Genomic DNA, 21,839 nt, shown 5'->3' on the forward strand with positions numbered 1-21,839 from the left:
TGTTGAAAATATTCTAGACATTTGATGTAAAAAGAAATTGTCGAAATGCCAAAGGAAACTCGCATCACCATACGATTTTTTTACTTTTATATTTTTAAAAAGTCTGTATGGCCCTCTAGGCGCATCTATCTATTATCAAAATGTTCATTTAACTTTGGAAAAATACTAGGTTCATTTCTCCAAAAGTTGGCAGAAAAGTAGATAGTACCTTTTTCACGAATTACTTCCCCAACGGGTCTTACAAATCCGTCATATTTAGCGACTTATCTCTGAAGATGGCAACTGTGTCAACACTGAGAAAGTTCCCTCGCTGTGCCAAGTGGAAAAGGGCACGGCTGGTGTCTTATGGGCTAACCCCATTGGCTAACACCACCCCCTGCCACCTTCTTCATGGCTCATGGTGGAAATGTTACTCGCTGAGACGTCTCCAACCCTCTGCACGTTAGGCCAGCTCTTGGGTGGCGCGGACCGCTGCCTTGCCGAGGGTACGAAACAGCTGGCGATGCAGTGAGGAGGTTGGGGCAGTTCATATCTAGTCTGTGGTTGGGGCGGTCGTCACGTCAGCTTGACCGATTGCAGGATTCGAATTTCCTTGTATGTAAACTATCAATGTATTATTTTAACAATACTTGGGTTAGGTATGCATTTCTTCTGAGGGTAGTGCCATGCCACGGCGGCTCTTCCCCTTGAGCCGCCACTGCCTGCCAATACTTTTTTGGAGTTTAACTTTCTCACAGGTTCTGCAGAAAATGCAGCATGACACTTTTGTGGAGTCTAATTATTCTGAAAATTGTGCAAAATTCAAATTTTTCATTTATTTTGCACTAGGGTTATGTTTAAAAAAAATGATTTTGTGATGAAACGATAGCAAGTTTGATAGTGTGATGTAATTCTTCAGTATTTTTGAAGTAAAACTCTGGCGAATTGTATTCATATAATTGCAGTGCAATACTTACATAATATTACTCAATATTTTAAACAACTTTTTACGCTGAGCAGCTAAATTGGCCTTGTTGCCTACTGTGTAACAGACTGCACAAAACATAACCATTGCCATCTCAGTATGTTTCCTTGCAAGACATGCAAATATAAATGTTAACCATAAAAATAAACATTTTGAATACTTTATTTGGTGCCACTTTCACAAATTTTTTGTTTGTTTGTTTGTTAATGCAGAACTTTTTGTCTTTCAGAACTGGATGCAGTTCGGATTTAGATAATCAAAGCAAGAAAGGTGAGTTACTTTTATTTTTAAATCATATCATGTTTGAATTTTGTTAGTTTCAACTGGGCACCACATTCTAAGTCGATACATACACAGCCTGAGGTTGCAAAATTAATCATAGCAAAACTTGGGGAGCAGAGCAGTTCCATACATCTCATTACAATGCAGTTTCATTAATATAAAGGATATCCACAAAATAAGTTCCGTGTACTGCTGCAGTCACAATGGTTTACATTCATGTTGAGTTTGTTAATTCTTTGGCAAGGCACAGATGCCACGTGTAGCGATTCAAACCACATCATGTTGTGCGTTTATAATGTATAATTAATTCGAGAAACCTGTTGTATGTGAAACACAGTCTGTAGTGTGTTTCTTCCCGGGGGGGGGGGGGGGGTGGACAGGAAATCAGCTGAAATTTATCATCTACTTTTTGAGGTGTATGGAGCCAGCCTCCATTGTGATTATTACCTAACACTTGGTTTTGACCTGTAAACATATATTTAGTTTTCTCTTTGTTAACTTCCAAACCTATCTCTTTAGCTGCTTTGAAAAATATTTTAGCATTATTCTTAATTGTATTTATATCATCCTCTAATAAGTCTACATCATCTGCATATGCTAACAGTTGAGTCACACAGTTTAATTTTAGTCCTCTGTATCTGCATCTCCTTGTTTTAACCCATCATGAATTGCAAATTTGTCAGACACATTAATATCCACACAAATTTTACTTTCTGTTTCACTGGTGCAAACTTTTATCATATTAACAAACTTCTTAGGTATTCCAAACTCTACTAATATATTATATAATATATCTCTTTTGCAATTTATCTCTTTAAAATCAATGAATAGCTGATGGACATTGTATTCCCACTTTTTCTCAAGTGTCTGTCTGATGTGAAAAATTTGAAATGTTGTTGATCTGTTAAGTTTAAATCCACATTGATAATCACCTGTAATTTCATTAGCATATGGGGTTAGTCTTGTTAAAAGAATGTTAGATAATATTTTATATGTTGTTGAGAGTAGAGAAATTCCACGGTAATTATTGCAGTTCATTTTATCACCTTTTTTAAAACACAGGAACAATTATGGATTCTTTCCACTGTTGAGGGATTTCTTCTTTATTCCACATTAAACAAATTAATTTATGAATTTGACATATTAACGAATTTCCACCATATTTAATTAACTCAGCTGGTATTAAATCAATGCCAGGTGCTTTGTTATTCTTTAGCCTTATAATAGCATCTTTAACTTCAGTCAAGTTAGGTTCTGCTGTGTGAACTTCATTTACTTCTGCTTTATCTCCTCCATGAACATTTAAGAGGTCATTAAAGTAGTTCTTCCATCTATTTAAAATATCATTTGGATCAGTCAAAAAATCACCGTTTTTATCTTTTATCAAGTTTACTAATTTTCCTACGCCCCAAAAGTTTAGGAGACTTTATCTTTTCTGCGTATCTGTGTGCGTAAAGGCAGCGGGGATGAAAAAGCAGGTTGGGACTGGAAGGAACCTGCGGAGATAATTACCCTACTCTTCCCTTGGCCAAGACCCAGCTATTGTGAACAATGGTAATCTGTGAGATACCACCGTTAAAAGGTCGGTCCGTGGGGATCGCCTTTGTAGAAAGCAGGTAGTACTGGACTACCTGAGCTTGTGCTTGGAAGAAGTGGGCTCCGAAGGAAGGGTGTACGGATGATTGATTGATTGATTTGGTGTTTTAAGTCCACTTTATCCACAGTAAGGCTAATGGGGACTGGACCTACAGTTTAAAGTGGGATCCGAACCACTATGTGCCTCCACCAGGTATATGTCTCTGCAATCTGATGTAACGTACTTCCGTAAATAAGCAGCAGATTTACGTCCGTATTTCCATGGCTGTGTGTGCGTGCCTTTACTCCGTAACTCAATAATGATCAAAATGTCACTTACTGTGTTTTACCACCAAGGCCTTCAATTAGTAGAACATGGCACTTTATTTCTGGAATTACTATGATGACTCATCCTCTTGTACTTAGCACCTCCCTTAACATCTGAGTATGCACACCCATGTCTCTATCCATGACCTATGAAGGAATTGGTGTATTCTTAAATTGTTGTTGCCTTTGCTGCAGCACAATTTATTTGTCTGACTTCTCATTTCTATGAATGCATGTGTGTGTGTGTTATTTTGCCATGAAGACATATTTATAGTAGAATGAATATTGAATGAAAACAAAAGCTTAATTTTACTTTTTTGCTCCAAATTGGAAATTGGTGTCCAAGAAAATGTCCTTCAGAAGTTGATTTGGATGATGAAAAGCTTTCCCTTCATAATGTCGGGTCTCACTGGTTCAAGACCACTACTTGGGCAGGTGTGGGTGGGCAGTTAATGATATTTACAGCAGGCGGGCCATGGGCGTTCAATACATCGTATTTGCAGACCTCTGCCCAGTTGGTCAGGTGTCTGACTTCCACGCTAGAGACCCAAGTTCAATTTGCTGAGTGATCCAAGGTGGGAATTATATTGATTAATTGGGTCTGAGGCTCACCCAGTCTCTAATAAATAGTTTCCTGGTTGGAAAGTAATGGCAGTCAGAGTGTGGTGCTGATCACATCACCTTCAAAATGGCCCACATTGTGAATGCATTATGCCATACTTCTACATTCTCCTATGTGTCCTCATGGCATGGTGCACTTTACCTTTTTTTGATTCCCATCATTCTGAACATAATGGAATTAAGGACTCTGGTGTAAGGAGCTATTGCTGATTTGACTTCTGCTTATTTGTAAAACAGAATATCCTGAAAGAATATAGGAGAGAAGATTTTCAACTGCTCTTGTTGCCCTACGAACAACTCTGTACGTATTTTTCAAACGCCGGAACACACACTGAACATTTGTACTAATCTGCAGACTGTGAGCCTAATAAAGTAATACTGTCTCTTTTATGCCTTTCAGATCGTAGTGGATCATACGTATGTCGGATATGTGGGTGCTACCGAAAAGAGGCAAGGGCATTCTGGAGACATGTAATGATGCACGATGCAATGAGGCACATTGGAGCTCACATCGACTGTGGTATTTGTCAAGATCGTGTCTTTATCGAAGCAGATACACTTAGATGTTTTGTGTGTGGAGAGGTGTTTCAAACACGGGAAGAGTTATTGCACGATCAGAGGTTGCATACCGCAGTGGAAATCATACGGTGTTCCATTTGTGATGTATCTTTTGCCGATGAAGATAGTTATCAGGCTCATCTAAGTATTTATCACGATGATGGATACAGTAATATTATTAGTGATGATTCAGATATTGAGGTTGTAAGGATAAATTTGACTTGTAAGATTTGTGGATGGTATGAAATGACAGACTATGATGTTCTGGAAAAGGATTTTGAATGTACAATGTGTAGGGAGTGTTACACGGATGAAAATACAGAGCAGTGTCTTTTATCAGCAGATGTCAGAAAAAGCAATCGCAGTCCAAGGATGGTACAGAGTTACTTCTGTGATGTCTGTGGTATGTTGTACGAAACCAAAACGGAGCTCGAAACACATGCCAAAAGTCACGTTAACATGGAACAGTATTTGTGCATTGTTTGCAATGGAGAGTTTACTAAGTTGAGCCACCTAAACAAGCATCTTCAGGTCCACTCAAGTAACAGGTCCTTCAACTGTGCCATATGCAATCAGCAATTTTCGCAGAAATTTACATTTGAGATCCACATTCGGAGTCACAACTTCAAGTACAGATGCGAAGAGTGTCATGAAGCTTTTGTTCAAGAATCTGAACTTCAGAAGCACAAGATTTCTGTGCATGCTAGTGAATCTTTTGTATGCAAAATCTGTGACAAACCATTTTCCTCGAGCTATGCTCTTGAAGTTCATTTAAAAATGCATCTGAAGGATGTGTCCGCTATGTGCCACGTATGTGATAAAATGGTATCTGTGAAAAGTTTGTTTGCTCACATGAAACTCCATGGCTCACAGTGATAACTATTAATTTCCATGCATTTGGATGGTTGTACTTGATTGTTATGGTGCTATATTTAAAAATAATTCACATCTTTTTGTGTTCATATTTTGTTGTGCAACTATTGTTTTGTTATTTTTTTTATAGTTACTTCTGTTATTGTTTCATAACTTTCAAAATGTTTGTGCTTTTATGTGAGTAGAAGCAATTTCTCACTTCAGTAGCTTTCACAAGATTTCAGTTGTTATTTCCTTTGTAAGTTTCCATATAGAAACGTTTCTTTAATCTCACTGTTGATTTACTGTTACGTGAATGAAGATTCTTCCCAAAGTGTGGGTGCTAAAGTTGCTGCCTAGTAATCGAAGAATTTCTGTGTTCAGTTCCCTGTGGAAGTATAATTAGTAGTTAAATCCCACTTTAATCTTTAGCAGGCAGCGATTAATGTTTCATTTCATGAAAACTACACATGATTTGAGTTGTTTTTTTTTGTTGTTGTTTTCATTAGTATAAATATGAAGGTATGACATACTCGAATTACAAAACAATATATCCAGTGTTACCACTATTAACAAGCGGCATTTGAGAAAGTCCTTTGTTTCCCTCTTGGTATTATGGAATAGATTTTATAAAATGTGCTGTGACTCCTCAACCATACTTTATACTGATATATTTCACTTTTACATGTAATAATTAGGACAAAAGAACACTTTAACATCATACAACAATTACTGGTCCAGGTGGGGTCCAGATGGAAAGGCCCAATGTTCGAAGTTTTTCAAAATGACTATGTTTGGAAATGTTGTGTAATTTCCTCTTTTTTTTCAAAGTTGGGGTACTGGCATTATATATCCTCAAAGCATGGTCTTTTGTCGTGCTTCTCCCTAAATTTGATCCATCCAGCGTTCATAGACCTGGCACTAGAAGCGGAACTGGAAGTTGTTTCTGTAAGTTGGCAACACTGCCACTCTTGTACATTATTATTTTTTCTCCAAGAAGTATCAGTCTGTTTTCAATTAAACATTTCATGTTGTAGGAATGTGCCACTTCTATATACTACATTTATTCCATTCAGTTAATTCTATTGTGGGTACCAATTTTTTTAAATCAATTCAATTTTCTTCCTCTTCGTTTAACACACCTTGTAGCAAGGCACAATGTATAAATTATATCTCTCCTAAAAACCATGTGTTTAAGAAAGAAAACAAAACCAATTTTATCTCTCTACGACAATTAGTTCTTGAGCTATGATTTTTTTTTTTACGTCGCAGCAAGTTTATAAAGAGCACGCTTGAAAAGGTCTTGTCCACAGAGGCTCTCCAGGTGCTCGAGGCCCCATCCGCTAAGATTCATTTATCACAGGTTTCCTGGTGAAGTGGATAGCAAACCTAATTGATAAAATCAAAAGTCTAACTGCAAAAAGCTTCTTGTTAACTTAAGAGTGCTATGATGACAAAGATCCTGGGTTCAAATCCTTGGTAACAGATTGTCTGTGTCCCATCATGTACTTTTTTCATATACCGTATTTACGCTTGTATAATGCGCACCCTGGTTTCTGATGGAGAAAATTGACTAAAATTTTATCTTGTGTATAATGCGCAATAATCCAGGTTCAAGAAATGGCTGTCTTAGTTGTAGGTCGTAAAGCTGTTGCTATGTGCATCAAAAGGAGAATATCCTCTTGTGTAAACAGCAAGTCTCCAACTCAAGCCACCTCCCCCTCTCTATCCACTGTGTTTGTCATCCCAAAGCTTTCACTCTTTAACAATTATATTTATTCTGTAATAGCAGAAAGGGAGATCAAAATTACATTATAGATTTGCAGTGCTCAGGAAGTTATTTTCTGTTATTTCTTGCCCAACAAATACCACTGATACAAATCCCATCTGTTGGGAGGTGCACACTCGAATTCTGCCAGAACAGCACTGCATTTCTTGTGTTGCAGAACATTACATTACAAAGTGAAAAATCGTGGAAAAAATAGCCTTTAAACTTTTATGCATGGTTTTACTCATTTTCTCTCTACTTTTTCTAAAAAAGAAACACTTCAAAATATATGCTTTTTCCATGACTAATGTAACATTTGTAAGAGGCCCATTCAGGACCCTCAAACTAGCAGTTAGCGTAACAAGATTTCTTTCATTAACGCATTTACACACTTCATATATGTCATATTATTTGGCCAGTAATACATTTTAATTATTATTTTCTTTCTCCTTATCTTTTCTTTCATCCAAAGTACCACAATATTCGGAACATTCCTTCATTTTGTGATGACCTTATTTCAACTGCATTGCACATTAGCGTCACTATCTTGAATGGAATACTGTTGCCATATTCAGAAACTACAGAATTCAAGCTTTACAACGATATATAACATGATAGGGTTCCGTAAACATGGAAAAATTATTCCATGCATAATACGCACCACACTTTTTGGGGGCAAACATTTTGGGAAAAAGTGCACATTATACATGAGTAAATACGGTAATCAACATTAATCTCATCAGTGTGATTAACTTAACTAGGGGCGTTAACAATAATGTAGATATCAGAATCACTTTTGGGGAAAGTACATCAATCTCTTAAACATTTAATAGTGTTTTTAGGCTCTAAGAAAGAAAAAGGAAAGAAAACAAAATACGTATATGCACTGATAGGATGAAGCTCATACAAATTGAAATGTAATATGTAAACCGTAAACAAAGTTAAATTTCTCTTGATTTAAAATTCATATTGAAGGCAAAAATAGCAATCATTTTGTGTAGAATAATAAACAAAATATTTATCATGTTAAACTGTAAATAGTGTCATCAATAAACTTTAAATAAACATGGCAGCTGATATTTCACGAACTATTATTATTAAAAAATTGCCAAATTCAGCTATGAAAACTTGAAAAATATTTTAAGCTACAATTATACAGTATATCGAGAATGTTTTATTTTCACTGGAAGAAAAGTTACTGAAATTATTATGGTTTCATTAACACATTCAACAAACATTTCCATAGTAGGTTCACATATACAGTTACCAGACAGAAAAATATATAATTTTTCATTTACTTTAATAAAATTGTTCAAATATTTTATAGGTCCATTTACTAGAAAAAGCCTTTCTATTAAAAAAACATATCTATATGTATGGAGTCAAAAATCATACAAGCAATTTTAAGCATGTTTTTTTTTTAAAAAAATCCAAACTAAATAGAAATTTTTTTTAAAAAAAAATCAAAAAAATCATAATTTTTATCCACTCTGCTACCAGCTAAAAGTGGTATTTCATTTTTAAAAAATATATATTTTTAAGAATAGCCTGAAAGAAACCAATAAAACACAGTTTTATCTAGTTTTTTTGTTTTGCTTTTTTTTATCGTAAAAAGTAAACTCTGGTTGGGCTTTTCAAAAAACCGAGGCAAAATGGCCTGATCTGTAGTTGAATTTTGCTCTAAATTGCATGAATCATTTTGTAAATTATTGTAATGCAAGTTTTTGTTTGCATTTCCAGATTATGGAAGTTTATATTCATGTAAAATTTGTAACTATCAGGGTACGACTGAAAGCATCTTCAAGAGGCACATACACAATCATGATGCGATGAGACACGTAGGAGCACACATGAATTGCTCAGTCCATTGTTTGGATGCAATATGCAACAGGGGGAAGTGATTTTCATTACTATGTTTGCGATGCTATTTTCACATCAAGAAAGGAGTTGAAGAAAGATACAATGTTGCATCTTGCGCTGGAAATATTTCAGTGTCGGTTTTGCAAAGAGTATTTCAGTGAAAGATGGTTTGTTGTGACATTCTAGCATGCACAGCAGCATATGTGAAAAGTGTAAAGAAGAGTGTGATTATAATCAGCAAGTTTGTAGTATGTGCTGGGAAAGTTATGATTTTTTTTGAATGTTGTGTGTGTGGTTATTTGATCATTCACGAATGGAAGCTTTTAAGTTTGGATGGAGGCAAAAATTGTGGAACGGATGCAAGGGAAATGACCGAAATGAACAAATACAAGTGTGAGATTTGCATAGATTGCGAAAAAGATGGTGAGAGTGAAAAATATATCGTGAAGGAACAACTTGAATTCCATGTATGCAACCAAGTAGGGTTCCAAAGTAAACATGAGCTTAAAAAGCATATTGAATATCACATGGATAGACCACACAGATGTAAGCAGTGTGGAAAGCAGTTTCTGCACCAGAAGATACACACACAGGAGGATATGTTTGAGTGTGATTTTTGCCAAAAGCTGTTTACACAGAAATTAAACATGGAGACACACATAATGACGCATTTGTCCAGTCCGCAGTACAAGTGTGTCAAGTGTTTGAAGCGATATTCCCAGCAGTGCAGTCTTTTGTACCACTTTCGAGCTGTGCATCTTTCGAAGAAGCCTTTTCACTGCCCCATTTGTGATTCTGCTTTCGCATTGAAAATCGATCTTGAGCGTCACAAGAGAGTTCATATTACAAAAGACAAAGATTTCGTGTGTGATGTTTGCGACAAGCATTATATATCTATGAAAAGTTTGAGTAGACACATGCGTTTGCATACTGTGTTGTTTAAAAAGCTGTAAGAATAAGACAAAGACGTAAACTATGGCATGGTGAACATTCCTTGTTTCATACTTGGCTGAGTTTTATTCAACTTGCAGAAAATACATTAGGAATGGAACCTCAGTTGTACATTTTGCAGAGAAACCTGGCAAAAGAACTTATAATGTAAAATGAGAGGCAATTTTGTAACATTCTGCTTTATTAGGACATTAAATGGGAGTAAAAATTGAGGTTCCAAGGGTTACTATTTTTCAACAACTGAAATTAATCTCTCCAAAGAATAATAGGCAAATGAAACAAGTTTGCAAGTTATAATAATCTTGCTTTTAATCTTGTAGTGCTTAATTTGGCTTTTTTTTTAAAAAAAAAAAAAAAAAAACACTACACACTGTAAATTGCCAAGCAATAAATACAGGGTGTGGCAAAAGTCCGGCACCACCCTTTTAATTTGAAAACGACTTGATGGAGGGTGATGATATTTCAGATATGGGTAATTGGGGTGGGGCCACACCAGATGGGGTTAGTGTGTATCATGGTGGCCATCTTGAAAACAGTCACCTTGGAATTACATCCAGATTTTCAAATGGGAAGCGGGTCATGTAGCATATCATTTTACATGTGTGTTTTATCAGAAATAAGAATATGCTGTTATTTTTCCCCTAATTTTTATTTGGTGAGGATATTTTCACAGTTGAAGTTCAAATTTGGCATCTTACAAGATGTGCTCTATGTGTTGCCCGTTCTGTGCCACACACAACGTAAGACATTTCAGCCAGTCCTCATGGACATGCAATAACACTGCAGGGTCAACAGAATTAAAATGACAAAGGTTAAGCTATGCTCTGTTCATTGCACCATACCGTGAAGGCACTTGTACATTTCACTAACGAAAATTATCTGTGGACTGTAGTTGTATTTTCCTGTAGTTTACGGTTATTACAAGCATAAGAAAACAGTTTTTCGTTGTGACATTTCAGGAGAACACACGCTCCCTTCATCAGACATTTATTTTCATTTTGACTAAAGATATAGTTAAAACAATGGTTAGCAATTTTTTAAACAAAAAGAATCCGTTATATAATGGATGTTCTCAATGTTACATTGTTGTAATATAGCAACTTAACTGTGAAAAAAGCAGTCTGTTTTATTTTTATTCCAGATAAAAAAAAATCCCAAATATCATCAGGTAATTCAAAGTCGTCATTGTTTTCACAAAGTCTCTTGATGTTTTCTGTTACATTAAATTTTAAAGATGGTGGCTTACTCCATTTGTGAAAAAGAAAACTCCATCCTGGATCTATGTTACCATTTTCATTATTTATTCCAGTGTTCTTCTGCAATGAACGAAGCTTCCCAGACATTCAACTCTGTGTTTCCCGTTAATCTTTTTAAAACCCTTCTCTTTTTAATCAAATGCTTCTCTTCGATGATATGAGTTGACAAACCTGTTCTTGGGTTTAGATTTATAATGTCCAAATCGTGTTCGTGCCATCTTATTGCCATTTTCCTTGCTGTTTGTTCCACATAATCTTTTGAACATGAGAGAGTTTCTCATTTTGAATTCATTAAATGTACATTCCAAACTTCTTGGTGATCTAGAAACAGTTTTGAAATTAAATCTTCTAAAAATTTGGCAATTTTATGTGAAAATCCCATGTGGAATTGAATGCACACAAATTTCTTTTCAACAGATTTTTCATCTTTGTCTGTATTTCTCTTTTCCTTTAGTTCTCTTGCGACTTGTTTTTGATTTGGTTTATTCTGTTAGTGTGAAAACCATTTTCTTTTGCTATATTAAAAAGCCTTTCTTCTTCATTTTTGATATCCTTATTATTAGAACATAGTCTTTGTGCTCTCAGGAAAAAAAATTAAAAATATATTATCCATTGTTATACGTGAATGTTCTGAATTGGCATGGATGTATTTTTCCCCTGCTAATTTTTCCTATGGACTGATGTTTGAATTGTTGTGTCAGTTGTCTTAATTTGCAGATCAAGGAAAGAAATTACATTGTTATTCATGGGTTCGCAAGTGAATTTTATGCGACGATGGGATTCATTTAACAACTTAAATACGTCCATGTTGGTGTTCTCATTTTTAGCAATAATTAGCACATCAATTACATATCTGATGTAGAGTATGATATCCGCACCTATCTCATTAACAATTGGAGATTCTATGTAATGAAGGAAAATGCTGGAGATGATTCCAGATACTGGGTTTCCCATTGATAGACCATTACTTTGCTGATAGATTTTGCCATCAAATATAAAGTAATTGTAATTTGCACATACAGTAAACGATCAAACCATTTACCATGATTCTACTGGGTTAACCTTCATCTCAATAAGCCATCTGTGGCACCTTCTATTGGGACACTAGGATATCAATTTTCAACATCAAAACTTGCAATACAATACTCATTATTCCAAACAATATTTTTTAGTTTCGGTTTCACTTCATTTCTCTCATGAAGTGAAACAGAAACTAAAAAATATTGTTTGGAATAATGAGTATCGTATTGCAAGAGAAGCGACGGTAGTGTCTGAACTTCGTCGATGATCGTGGACAATCGTAGAGCAGGCTGGTCCCAAGGGGCTGGCCAGATTCTCGGATGCTCCGAAGGGCTCTTCTTCAGCTTACTGGCGACTGTGGCATCTACTGAACGGCACCTTGGTCAGCTCTGGTGGGAACCTCCTGCTCAGTGTGTTGTTGAGGGTGGTGATCTCTTAGTTCTCTCTCGGTTGTCTCCTGAAATGGGGTTTTATCGATCTTGATTTGGTGCCGGAAGTTGCTGACATTGCCTTGCGTCAATCTCTGCTCGCTGCTTCTTCCTGATGATTGCAACCCAGCGATGCGGCGTTATTCAGCTGAAATAGTGGAATTCGTTGCTATTCCTCTTCCTGGCCTGGGGTGACTGTTCGGGGGTAATGTCCCAAAGAGTGAGCGACTCTCGAGGCTCGGATCTTTCTTGGAGCCTGGTCCTTCATCAATATATATATTTCCTTATTTCAGTTTTTTGGTATGTTTTTATTACTGTATATGTGTGATTTGTAAATTCAATTCCTCACCTTGTACTGGAAATCTGTACTTGTACTGACTGCATGAAATCAAGTAGGCAGGTCTCAACTTCTGAAACATACTTGCATTGTGCTTAAATAAAAGTTGAGCTTAAATGTTGATTGATAAAGTAAATAATAATGGGGTAAGTAATGAACAACTTGCAGTAATTTCCTTCAGCTAATGTATTATAGTAACATATTTTATGTTACAATTCCAGACTGCAACTTATATACATGCCAAATATGTGCTTATAAAACAAGGCATGAAAGAAGATTTTGGAGGCACATAATACAGAATCATGATGCTATGAGACATATAGGACCTCATATTAACTGCTCAAGTTTTTGTTTTGATGCTGTCTGTGATAGAACAAATGGATTGCGATGTTATGTATGTGGCAGTGTATTTGCTTCAAGGAACGAATTGAATAAAGACATGAACTTGCATGTAGTTTGTGAAATACTTCAGTGTAAATTTTGTGGTGAAAATTTTTTTGATGAAGAAGAGTTAATATGTCATTTTGATGTTCACGAGTTGAAATGCACATGTAAGGAAGAATGTGAAGGGGACAAGCAAGCATGCAAGCTGTGCTTGAATTGTAAGGACACTTCTGAATGTTACGTGTGTGGTTGTTTGATCCCAGATGAGCCAAATGGAAGTATGGGTGCATCAGATGAAAGCGAGAGCTGTGATAATGCAAGTAAGCTGCTTAAAAGTGAAAGGCAAGAATGTGAGTCTTGTGTAAACTGTTATGCAGATGATGACGAAATTGACGAACAAGAATCCAAATGTAAAAATAATTTTTATCTAAAAAACGAGCTGATGTGCCATATATGCGGTAGAAGTTGCTTCCGAAGCAACCATGAACTTCGTAGACACATTGGTTATCATTTAGATATACGCCCGCACAAATGTGATATATGTGGGAAGAAATTCTTGCGGGAAACTCACTTGAAAAGACATCGTGTTACACATACTAACACTGATATGTACGAATGTGATATTTGCCAGAAGCTATTTTCACAAAAGTCAAATCTTGAAAAACATATACGTTCTCATTTGTCCCTTGCCAAGTATACATGTGATAAATGTTCTAAACATTTTGTACAGTTCTGCAGTTTCAGGTATCATTGCAACACTGCACATGCTGCCAAACGGCCTCTTTCTTGTAAATTGTGCGAGGCGAGTTTTGCATTGAATATTGACTTGCAGCGCCATCAGAGAGTACATACCTTAGAGAAAGCTTTTGTATGTGAAAATTGTGGAAAACGGTTCGCATCAAAGAGGAACATAAGAAGACACATGGATTTACATAGACCTCAGGATTTATATAAGTGTAACGTGTGTGGTAAAAAGTTTAAAACTAATGAGAAGCTTTTATGTCACATGAAAACTAAGAAGTGTTAATCATCCTGATATTTTTGGATGTTGTCAATTGTAAGTGTTTGTATTGTTTTGATACAGCTTATGGTACTAAGAGGAGAACAGTTATGTGAGCCTCACATTCTGAATTGATATTGGGGAAGGTGTAAAATCAGTTTTTTTATGTTAAAGTTAATATGTTATACAAATCAATTATTCCATATATCTTGTAAATAATTATACCTTTGTATGAAATTCTATGACAAAATTAAAGAGTTTGAGTAGATGTAGTAATTGTATAAATTTTCATCATCGTACATTTTCGGGAAAGTTCTCATTTCAACTGCAATTGAAGTTGATGTCTGTAAAAAGAAAAAAAAAGTGATTCCCTGTGCCTTGCACCACGCCATGACGGTATATAGGAAGTGTGCAGTTGGAGCCCGACACTTTTTTGATCACGGCCGAAGGTGGGGGTGGTGTGATCAGCACCATGCCCCTGCCTGCCTTTACCCCCTCCAGAGTTTCCTCCAGGTACCCACTTTATACGATGCTGGGTTTTAGCCGGAGCAGCTTGAACAGGTGGAAAGAATCCCGGTTCTCCCCCGCTGGGGATCAAACCCAGGTGTCTCGCATGGCAGTTAGATGCCATAACGACTGAGCTACAACGGCTCATGTTGATGGTTGTACAAGCTTTATTCACACACTCAGTGGTTTTGCAGTTTCAGTTTCAAGATCATGACTAGTATCATGTTAGCCAGTTCTCAGAGTTGGCTGCAGCACAGGTCACAAAATTTCTGAGGAAGTCAAGAAAACTTGTCAACATATAAATAAGTACATTCATATGTCTTCCTTAACACTTTACTTGCTCTTGTTATCCACCAAATTATTCTACACAGTAGAGGAAAAGGTCTAAATATGGGCCCCCCTTTTTATATTGTCATTTCTGGAGGAAAAAAATTAATATATCAAGCACCTGCCTTTAAAATGCATATCTATGAAATATATACTTAAAAATGTAATAGCATGCTAAAGTATAGAAGGTCTCCATTTTTTTTAAAAGAAAAAGCTATTTCCAAAAAATGGTAAAATGATGTATTTGAAAATTGTGGTCTAAATATTTGCTACTAGTGGCAATTTCACAAAAGCTATTAAAAATCACGCGGAATGGGAAAAATCGAAATTAAGAAAAACATCCAAATATTTGTTGAAAATGTGATCTCAACATTAGACCTCATGTCATAGCCCATATTTAGACCATCACACTATTTTTCTTCTTCAATTTATTTTCGCTCTCTGTGGTACATATTTCACAAACAAATCATGGCATTATAAAAGCCCACATTTGTTTTATGTACCGCTAATATCATAACCTATACAAAGCAGATGAGAATTCAGAAAACGCTGAGTTAAAACATACCTGCAAAAAGTTTTCGGAGGTCGCAATTCTATAACAGCATCCAAGGCCGAAACTAACCACCACATTCTCTTGCGAATTGGCGCTGAAACCTTTGTCCTTGACAGATAACCATTTCCCATAGCCTCTGCCAGACTGAAGCACCCGGCAGAGCTGATAACTCCAAAACCCATATTTAAACCTTCTCCTCTACAACAGTAATTATTTCTATAATTACTGAGAATGTTTTGGCTGGATACTTTAGGATTACTTTCTTAATTTTGTCAGCATTTTAGATATTTGCCATTTTCCATTGATGTCTGGAAATGTTCAGGATTTCCTGAAACTATAAATATTGAATTCTACCCCAGTACTTCCATAACTAGAAGGTAGGTTTTATTTATATAGAATAGAAATTACTTTTATTGACATGCAGCATGATTTTAAAAATAAAAAAAATAGAGAAAGTATGCTTTTCAGTTTTATTTTACTTCATGAATCTAATATGGGTGGGTCATTCCATGTCAAATCAGGCAGGACTTCACCCTCATAGTCACAAATTTTGATGATATTTGGTACATAGCTTTCTTTTGCTCCAAAAGCAAGACTTGTGAAAGGATTTTGGTGAAATATGATGATTATGTGTTATATGAGGGTTGTTCAAAAAGTCATTTTTCACACAATTTTCAATTGCATATATTTTGGGAACTAATATTTAGGGGCTCATTGTAAAGAGGAAAGACAGTAGCATATTATGAGATGATCAAAAGTTCAAACTTAGTGAGATTTGAATACACTGTTCAAATGCTCAAATTTCAAGTTTGAACAGCTTAAAACACCCCCAAATCGACTTTTCATTTTTGGATATTTTTAACTACCATCCTTCCTTTTTAGACTGAGAAAGTCTTGTCGTGTTTTTCCATGAAAGGAAGAAAAATGAGATTAAAATTTATCCTGCACCAGCCATGAACTGAACTGCAGTGGGCCTATACAGATACTTTTAGTTTGTGTTGCACTAAAGGATGTATATGCAGTGGTATTTACTGTAAAGGGACAAGATGATATTCCACTTGACTTTTGGCTTGTTTACATTCTGTTATTACTAATTTATAATGTGCTGTTTCCATATTTTTAGCCATTAGTATACATAGACAGTTCCATTGGGATGTCTTCCTGATGTTTGACATTGCTACTGCTTACTAGGTGTGTAAACTGTATCAGTTCATTCTCTAGCGAGGGTTCCAGATCCTCCTCATAGATGCTCGCGAGCTGCAGATGTAATTTGTGATGGAGTTGCCACTGCAAGTTCATTTAGAATACTGAACCTCTTTGCAACGGTTTCATAGGGAAAAATCCTGTCTGCGAGTGATGAGGTGATTTGATCAATCACTGGTAGAAAACTTTCCACTCTGAAATGTTCACTAGGTGAGAGGTGGATTTCAGGTTCATTTTGATAGTCAAGAGGATTCAGTCAATCAACTCATTCCGCCGTTGGTTAGCTTATGTTAGCATGGTTCACAAAAGCGCTGCGCTGCTTAAAGTTAGATGACCCGTAGTTCACTTATGCACTGAGAGAGAGCGCTAGTATCTCCACAAATTTTTTCCGTAGAAAAACTCACAGTTCTAAAACGATGTTATTAACAAAAGAAAGTTATGTACTTCGTAGGATTATTTATTATCTTAATCGTATCTGAGAATTGATTGTTTGAATAAGTGTGCCTTATTTCCACACCACATCCAAATCAATCTATGGTATAAAGTATACTGAGCTTCAGATATCTACAAACAGATCGACTGAGAGCTGTGCAACAATTGGATCCAGAAGAGTGTAGACATACGACAATATTGAAGTTTTTTTTATTTTTAAAATACAACTTCTTATGTAATTTTTCACAAGCATAGCCAGCTGGTTAAAAGATTTTTTTGTTGGAGGCCCTTCACAGCTTCCTTTTGGTGGGGGCCCTGGGGCAATTGCCCCAGTTGCACATAGGTTAATCCGGCCCTGTAGATCCCTAAATGCTAGGTGGGTCAGGTTTAGTGCTCGTAGCATTATAATATCCCTAATGCTTCTAACAACCGATCATGTAATGCATCTGGTCCCAAGCACAAAACCCCCTTCAAGTAACCCATGAAATCCATTAAAACTGTGTGTCTTAGAAAACAGGACACCAAGAGTGGCTGCTCAATGCAAAATGTTTGAATAGGCTACTTTTGAAATCATAAATTCTCTAGTAAATACTACTTAGTGAAACTTTTGTGTTTTTTTAGCTTGTCTAACCTTGAAACTTACTCCCACAACAGTTTCCAGAATTCTAAAGTACTTCCAAATACTCCTTTAAACTTGCAAAATATCATTAAATATTTGGAACCATTATCAATATTTATTATATATGATATGTTTGAAATGTTAACTTGTGTGCTGTAATACAGTTTGAAAAGGTGTTGAACTCCTACAAATATCTGCAACCTTAGTCCTTAATTATATTCACATGCATATGTCATTCAAAGTGATACAATGAGTTTTCTCTTTAACTAGAACAACACTACCCTTACTGGGAGAAATGTGTTCACTTACCCTTTGTAAATTTTATGATGATACTTTATTTTTTATGTATCTACAAAACCGTTCGTAATTTTGTTAGTTTCTCATTTACCTTTATATTTTTGTTTAGAATCGTTCTTACTTAACTGTCTTGGAAATACAAAATTTGGGGTCCAAAATATTACATCTGAAAGTTGCTTTAAAAAAAAAATTGCAAATTAAACTTTCTCTTGTCAATAATGAAAATACTCTCTAATATTCGAAATGTAAAGTATTTTTAAAATTATCAATTTGATTTTAAATTTAAATTACAATTAAAAGACATTATTCATTACCTCCTACTGTCATTGGTTTTTATAAGTATCTTCATTGTATCGGCACTTGGACCTCCCCAATCATTGACTGATTTTGTTTATTTAACGTTGCTTTTCTTACACATGTGACTGACTGCGACTAGGACAATCACAAACACACATGAACTCTACACAAAACAAAACTACTACAGAGGATTATACTGGCTGTGAGTCTGGGCACTAAAACCTCGTTAGCCTGGTGCCTGAGCCTGCAGCACTAACAAAACCCCTTAGATCGCACAAGTAAAATATACATAGTCACTAACCCCTCACAAAATTTCTGATGCCACTCCCAACAACACGTGACAATTGCAACCCATCTCAGCATAGACTTTCTAAGAAAATTAGAAAAGTAAAAGTAAGGGCAGTGTACAGGAAAACATGCTTTCTTCAAAACTGCAAGTTCTGACAATTGCGCTCATAAAAATTACGATGAGTTAGTGGTCTAGGGTTTAGAATTGTGTATTATTTAGATATTTACTTTACAAAACTATTACATACGAATTGTATGATAAGAATAATAACAAAGTGGCAGAATATTATGTAATTACAGACTTCTTATAAATATATCAGATTGGTAAAATTATCACTAGTATTACTAATACCAAGAGTAACAATTAATCTGCCCCATCTGTAATAATAATAATAATAATAGCCAGAGGTCCCATGTTTGAATCCTGACCTGGGTATGGGTTTTCTTTGTGAGTGTCTGTGCCTTCATCAATTTCATATCACTCATCATCATCGTCATGATTAGCCAAAAGCAGTTCTAAATAATAAAAATTAAATGAAAGCTAATAATAATAATAAAATAAGGTGAGGGGGAATGTGGGCTATGTAAAATATATTTACAACAGTATTTCACTGTGTATTGACTACTCTGAAAAATAAATTGAAGATTTTGGAAAACTTGGGGAAAATACATTTTGACTCCACGTGGGAACCCTGGTTAATTTACATTGTGTAAAGATTGTGCTTGGACAGAAGTACTTTGTAGTAATTTAGAAAATACATTCAGTAGCTTCATGTTCAAAGTTGCTTTTAAACCATAGTTACAAGATGCCCGTTATTTACTCGAAAGCATTATAGAGTCAAATATTTATATTTATTTAGGAAAATAAGTTTATAGAACATGATAAAAAGCACACTTCTGCCAGCAATAGAGCATTTGCCAGACCCTCCGATTGCAGAATTTTGCAATTCGGATGTCGAGTAAGTGCTCAATTCAGAAATCTCATTTTCACCACACCGGAAATGCTGATGATGAAGTGCATTCTTCAGGAGAGGAAGAAGTTGCTGGGTGCCAGGTTGAGCAAGTAAAGTGGGTGAGGCAGAGGTTCATAGCTCAAAGTGCTAGCAAATGTCACTGTCTAATGAGGATGCATTGTCTCAAAGGCCGGCCCTTTTCTTTAGGATGCTGGTGCTTCTCTTTGATAACATCTTGCAATTTAGTGAGGAGGCCCCGATAATAACTGCTGTTGATGGTTTGACCTTTAGCATGCCATACAAATTCCTGGAAACATTGAGAATCACTTTCCCAGAAGATGGCTGCATTTTTTGGTGGTGGTGAATGTATGTGTTCCCATTATTTACTCATTGCCTTGATCACAGCATCACGATGATAAGGCATTCAAAGAAATTGTTGTGTTGGCCTGGCACAGTGTCAGCATTTCCCTCACCAAGTCCTGTCTGGTGTTTCTGCATGGGTGTGAGCAATCTCAGAATCCATGGCTTTCGGCATATGCAGTGTATTGTGGATAATGAAACAAACAAACCCATTACTAATATGGACATCCTACACAATTGCATCAATAATGATGATATGTCAGAATTCTAGCATTAGTGCCTCCACTTGTACCATAATGCTTAGTTACTCAGTGAGAGAGAACCATTCAGTTCGTGGTTCGTCTTTGTGACTTGTTTGTCCACATTTGAAGCATCTAACCCCCTTTACCAATATATCATATGCTGGCGCATTGGCTCTGTGCACCTCTGCCACCTCGGCATGAATATTCTTGGCTTCAAGTGAATGAAACTAACAACAGCACGAAGCTCTTCTTTCTGCACGGGTGGCACCCACCATGTTGAATTTGTCCCTGTAGTGGCATCAAGGATTACTAAGCCAGTTTAAGTTTAGGGCCTCTGAAAATGGAATCGCATAGCAATTTCATGCATAGAGAATTCTTGCATTATGTCTTTTTGCTATTGGTGATAAAATTAACTTTATGACTGCCCCTCGTACAAATGCATTGTTATGTGTTTTGATAAAACTGTCATCATCATTATGAGTACATCTGCACCTAGGAAATTTGAAACTGCCATGCATGTTTTTTCTTTTATTGTTTTGACAGCTAACATGTCATGACATTATATATGAACCCGTTACTCTTAGGTTCAGTGGTGCAGAAAACAGAACTCAATTACAGTACATGTTTAAAACTAAAAACTAGGCCAAACACTTCTTGAAACAATTTGCCTTTTTTTATACATATTCATCATAATATGTATATGAAATGATTTATTCAGTACAGCAGTCTCTCGTGACTTCAAAAATGCATGCTCCAGGTGATGCTGTTCTTTCTTGAATTTACAATGACACACACACACACGGACACTCACTCACTCCAAACCACTAGCAAATACAGGATTTTTAAGGGGGCTGGAGTTGTAAAAGTAGCTGCTTTCTAGGTAGGATTACCATTTTTAACTCTGGTTTTAAAAGTTGTTCAAAGACAAAAATGGCAATCAGAAGTTATTTTAAGGTAAGTTTGCATTAACTACTTTGGTGTTTCCAGAGTTCTTTCTGCTTTCCACCCCTCCACCTGAGTACACCAGTGCTTGGAATAACGAAACACAACTAATCCTCCACACACAATGGCTGCATCACATGCTGCACAGCTAACACAATGAACTGTGTGAAAGGAATAAATTTCTATCATTAAAAAGAAAGGTAATTTCATCAACTTAAAATATTCAAACAGACCTTTACATAGAAGAAGCCACATTTGGAAGCCAGAAATGCATGGATTATAGTTTCAGAAATTTCCAATCTTTGCAATGTAGGGTATTGGCACTCTTTTATTCATGAAACAATATTAAGAATTTGGGAACACTTTATGTGGTACCTCTAGTAGTCACTAAGACTATGTTGAGTGGTTCCCACCAACAGTCAGCATTTGTTCAGTGGCTAGCTCCCAGAGAGTGAAGTTTGCATGCCCTTGAATTTTAGCACTTTGTCTTAAAAGTAAGTTAAAAGCATTGTTTCATTTTATAATTATTTCTGAAATATATATGCTACCTAAAGCATTGGTCTATGTATTCTGATTATCAGCATACTTAGTGGAGCTATGCATTAAAATGTAAAGTTCGTAACCCTAGCATACATG

General features: G+C 35.9%; 1 protein-coding gene across 3 annotated transcripts in view; it reads left to right on the forward strand.

Moving 5' to 3' along the window:
• LOC145999052 (uncharacterized) overlaps window positions 1-14,442 on the forward strand; it is a 29,121-nt gene extending 14,679 nt beyond the window's left edge. Inside the window, exons 4-6 of one of the 3 annotated variants that reach the window (XR_014443359.1) lie at window positions 1,194-1,234; window positions 4,170-6,127; window positions 8,688-8,762. Coding sequence is in view for 2 of the 3 variants with exons in the window: in XM_083135994.1 (XP_082992120.1) it covers window positions 1,194-1,234; window positions 13,021-14,210 (1,231 nt within the window). In the remaining variant the exon portion in view is untranslated. Of the gene's footprint in view, window positions 1-1,193; window positions 1,235-4,169; window positions 6,813-8,687; window positions 8,763-13,020 lie in introns of those variants that run through there. The other 2 variants (XM_083135994.1, XM_083135995.1) reach the window with 2 other exon arrangements.
• The last annotated feature ends 7,397 nt before the right edge of the window (window positions 14,443-21,839 follow it).

This window comes from Lepisma saccharinum, chromosome 14 (assembly GCF_977018435.1).
Source record: "Lepisma saccharinum chromosome 14, izLepSacc3.1, whole genome shotgun sequence".
NCBI classification, from domain to species: Eukaryota; Metazoa; Arthropoda; class Insecta; order Zygentoma; family Lepismatidae; genus Lepisma; species Lepisma saccharinum.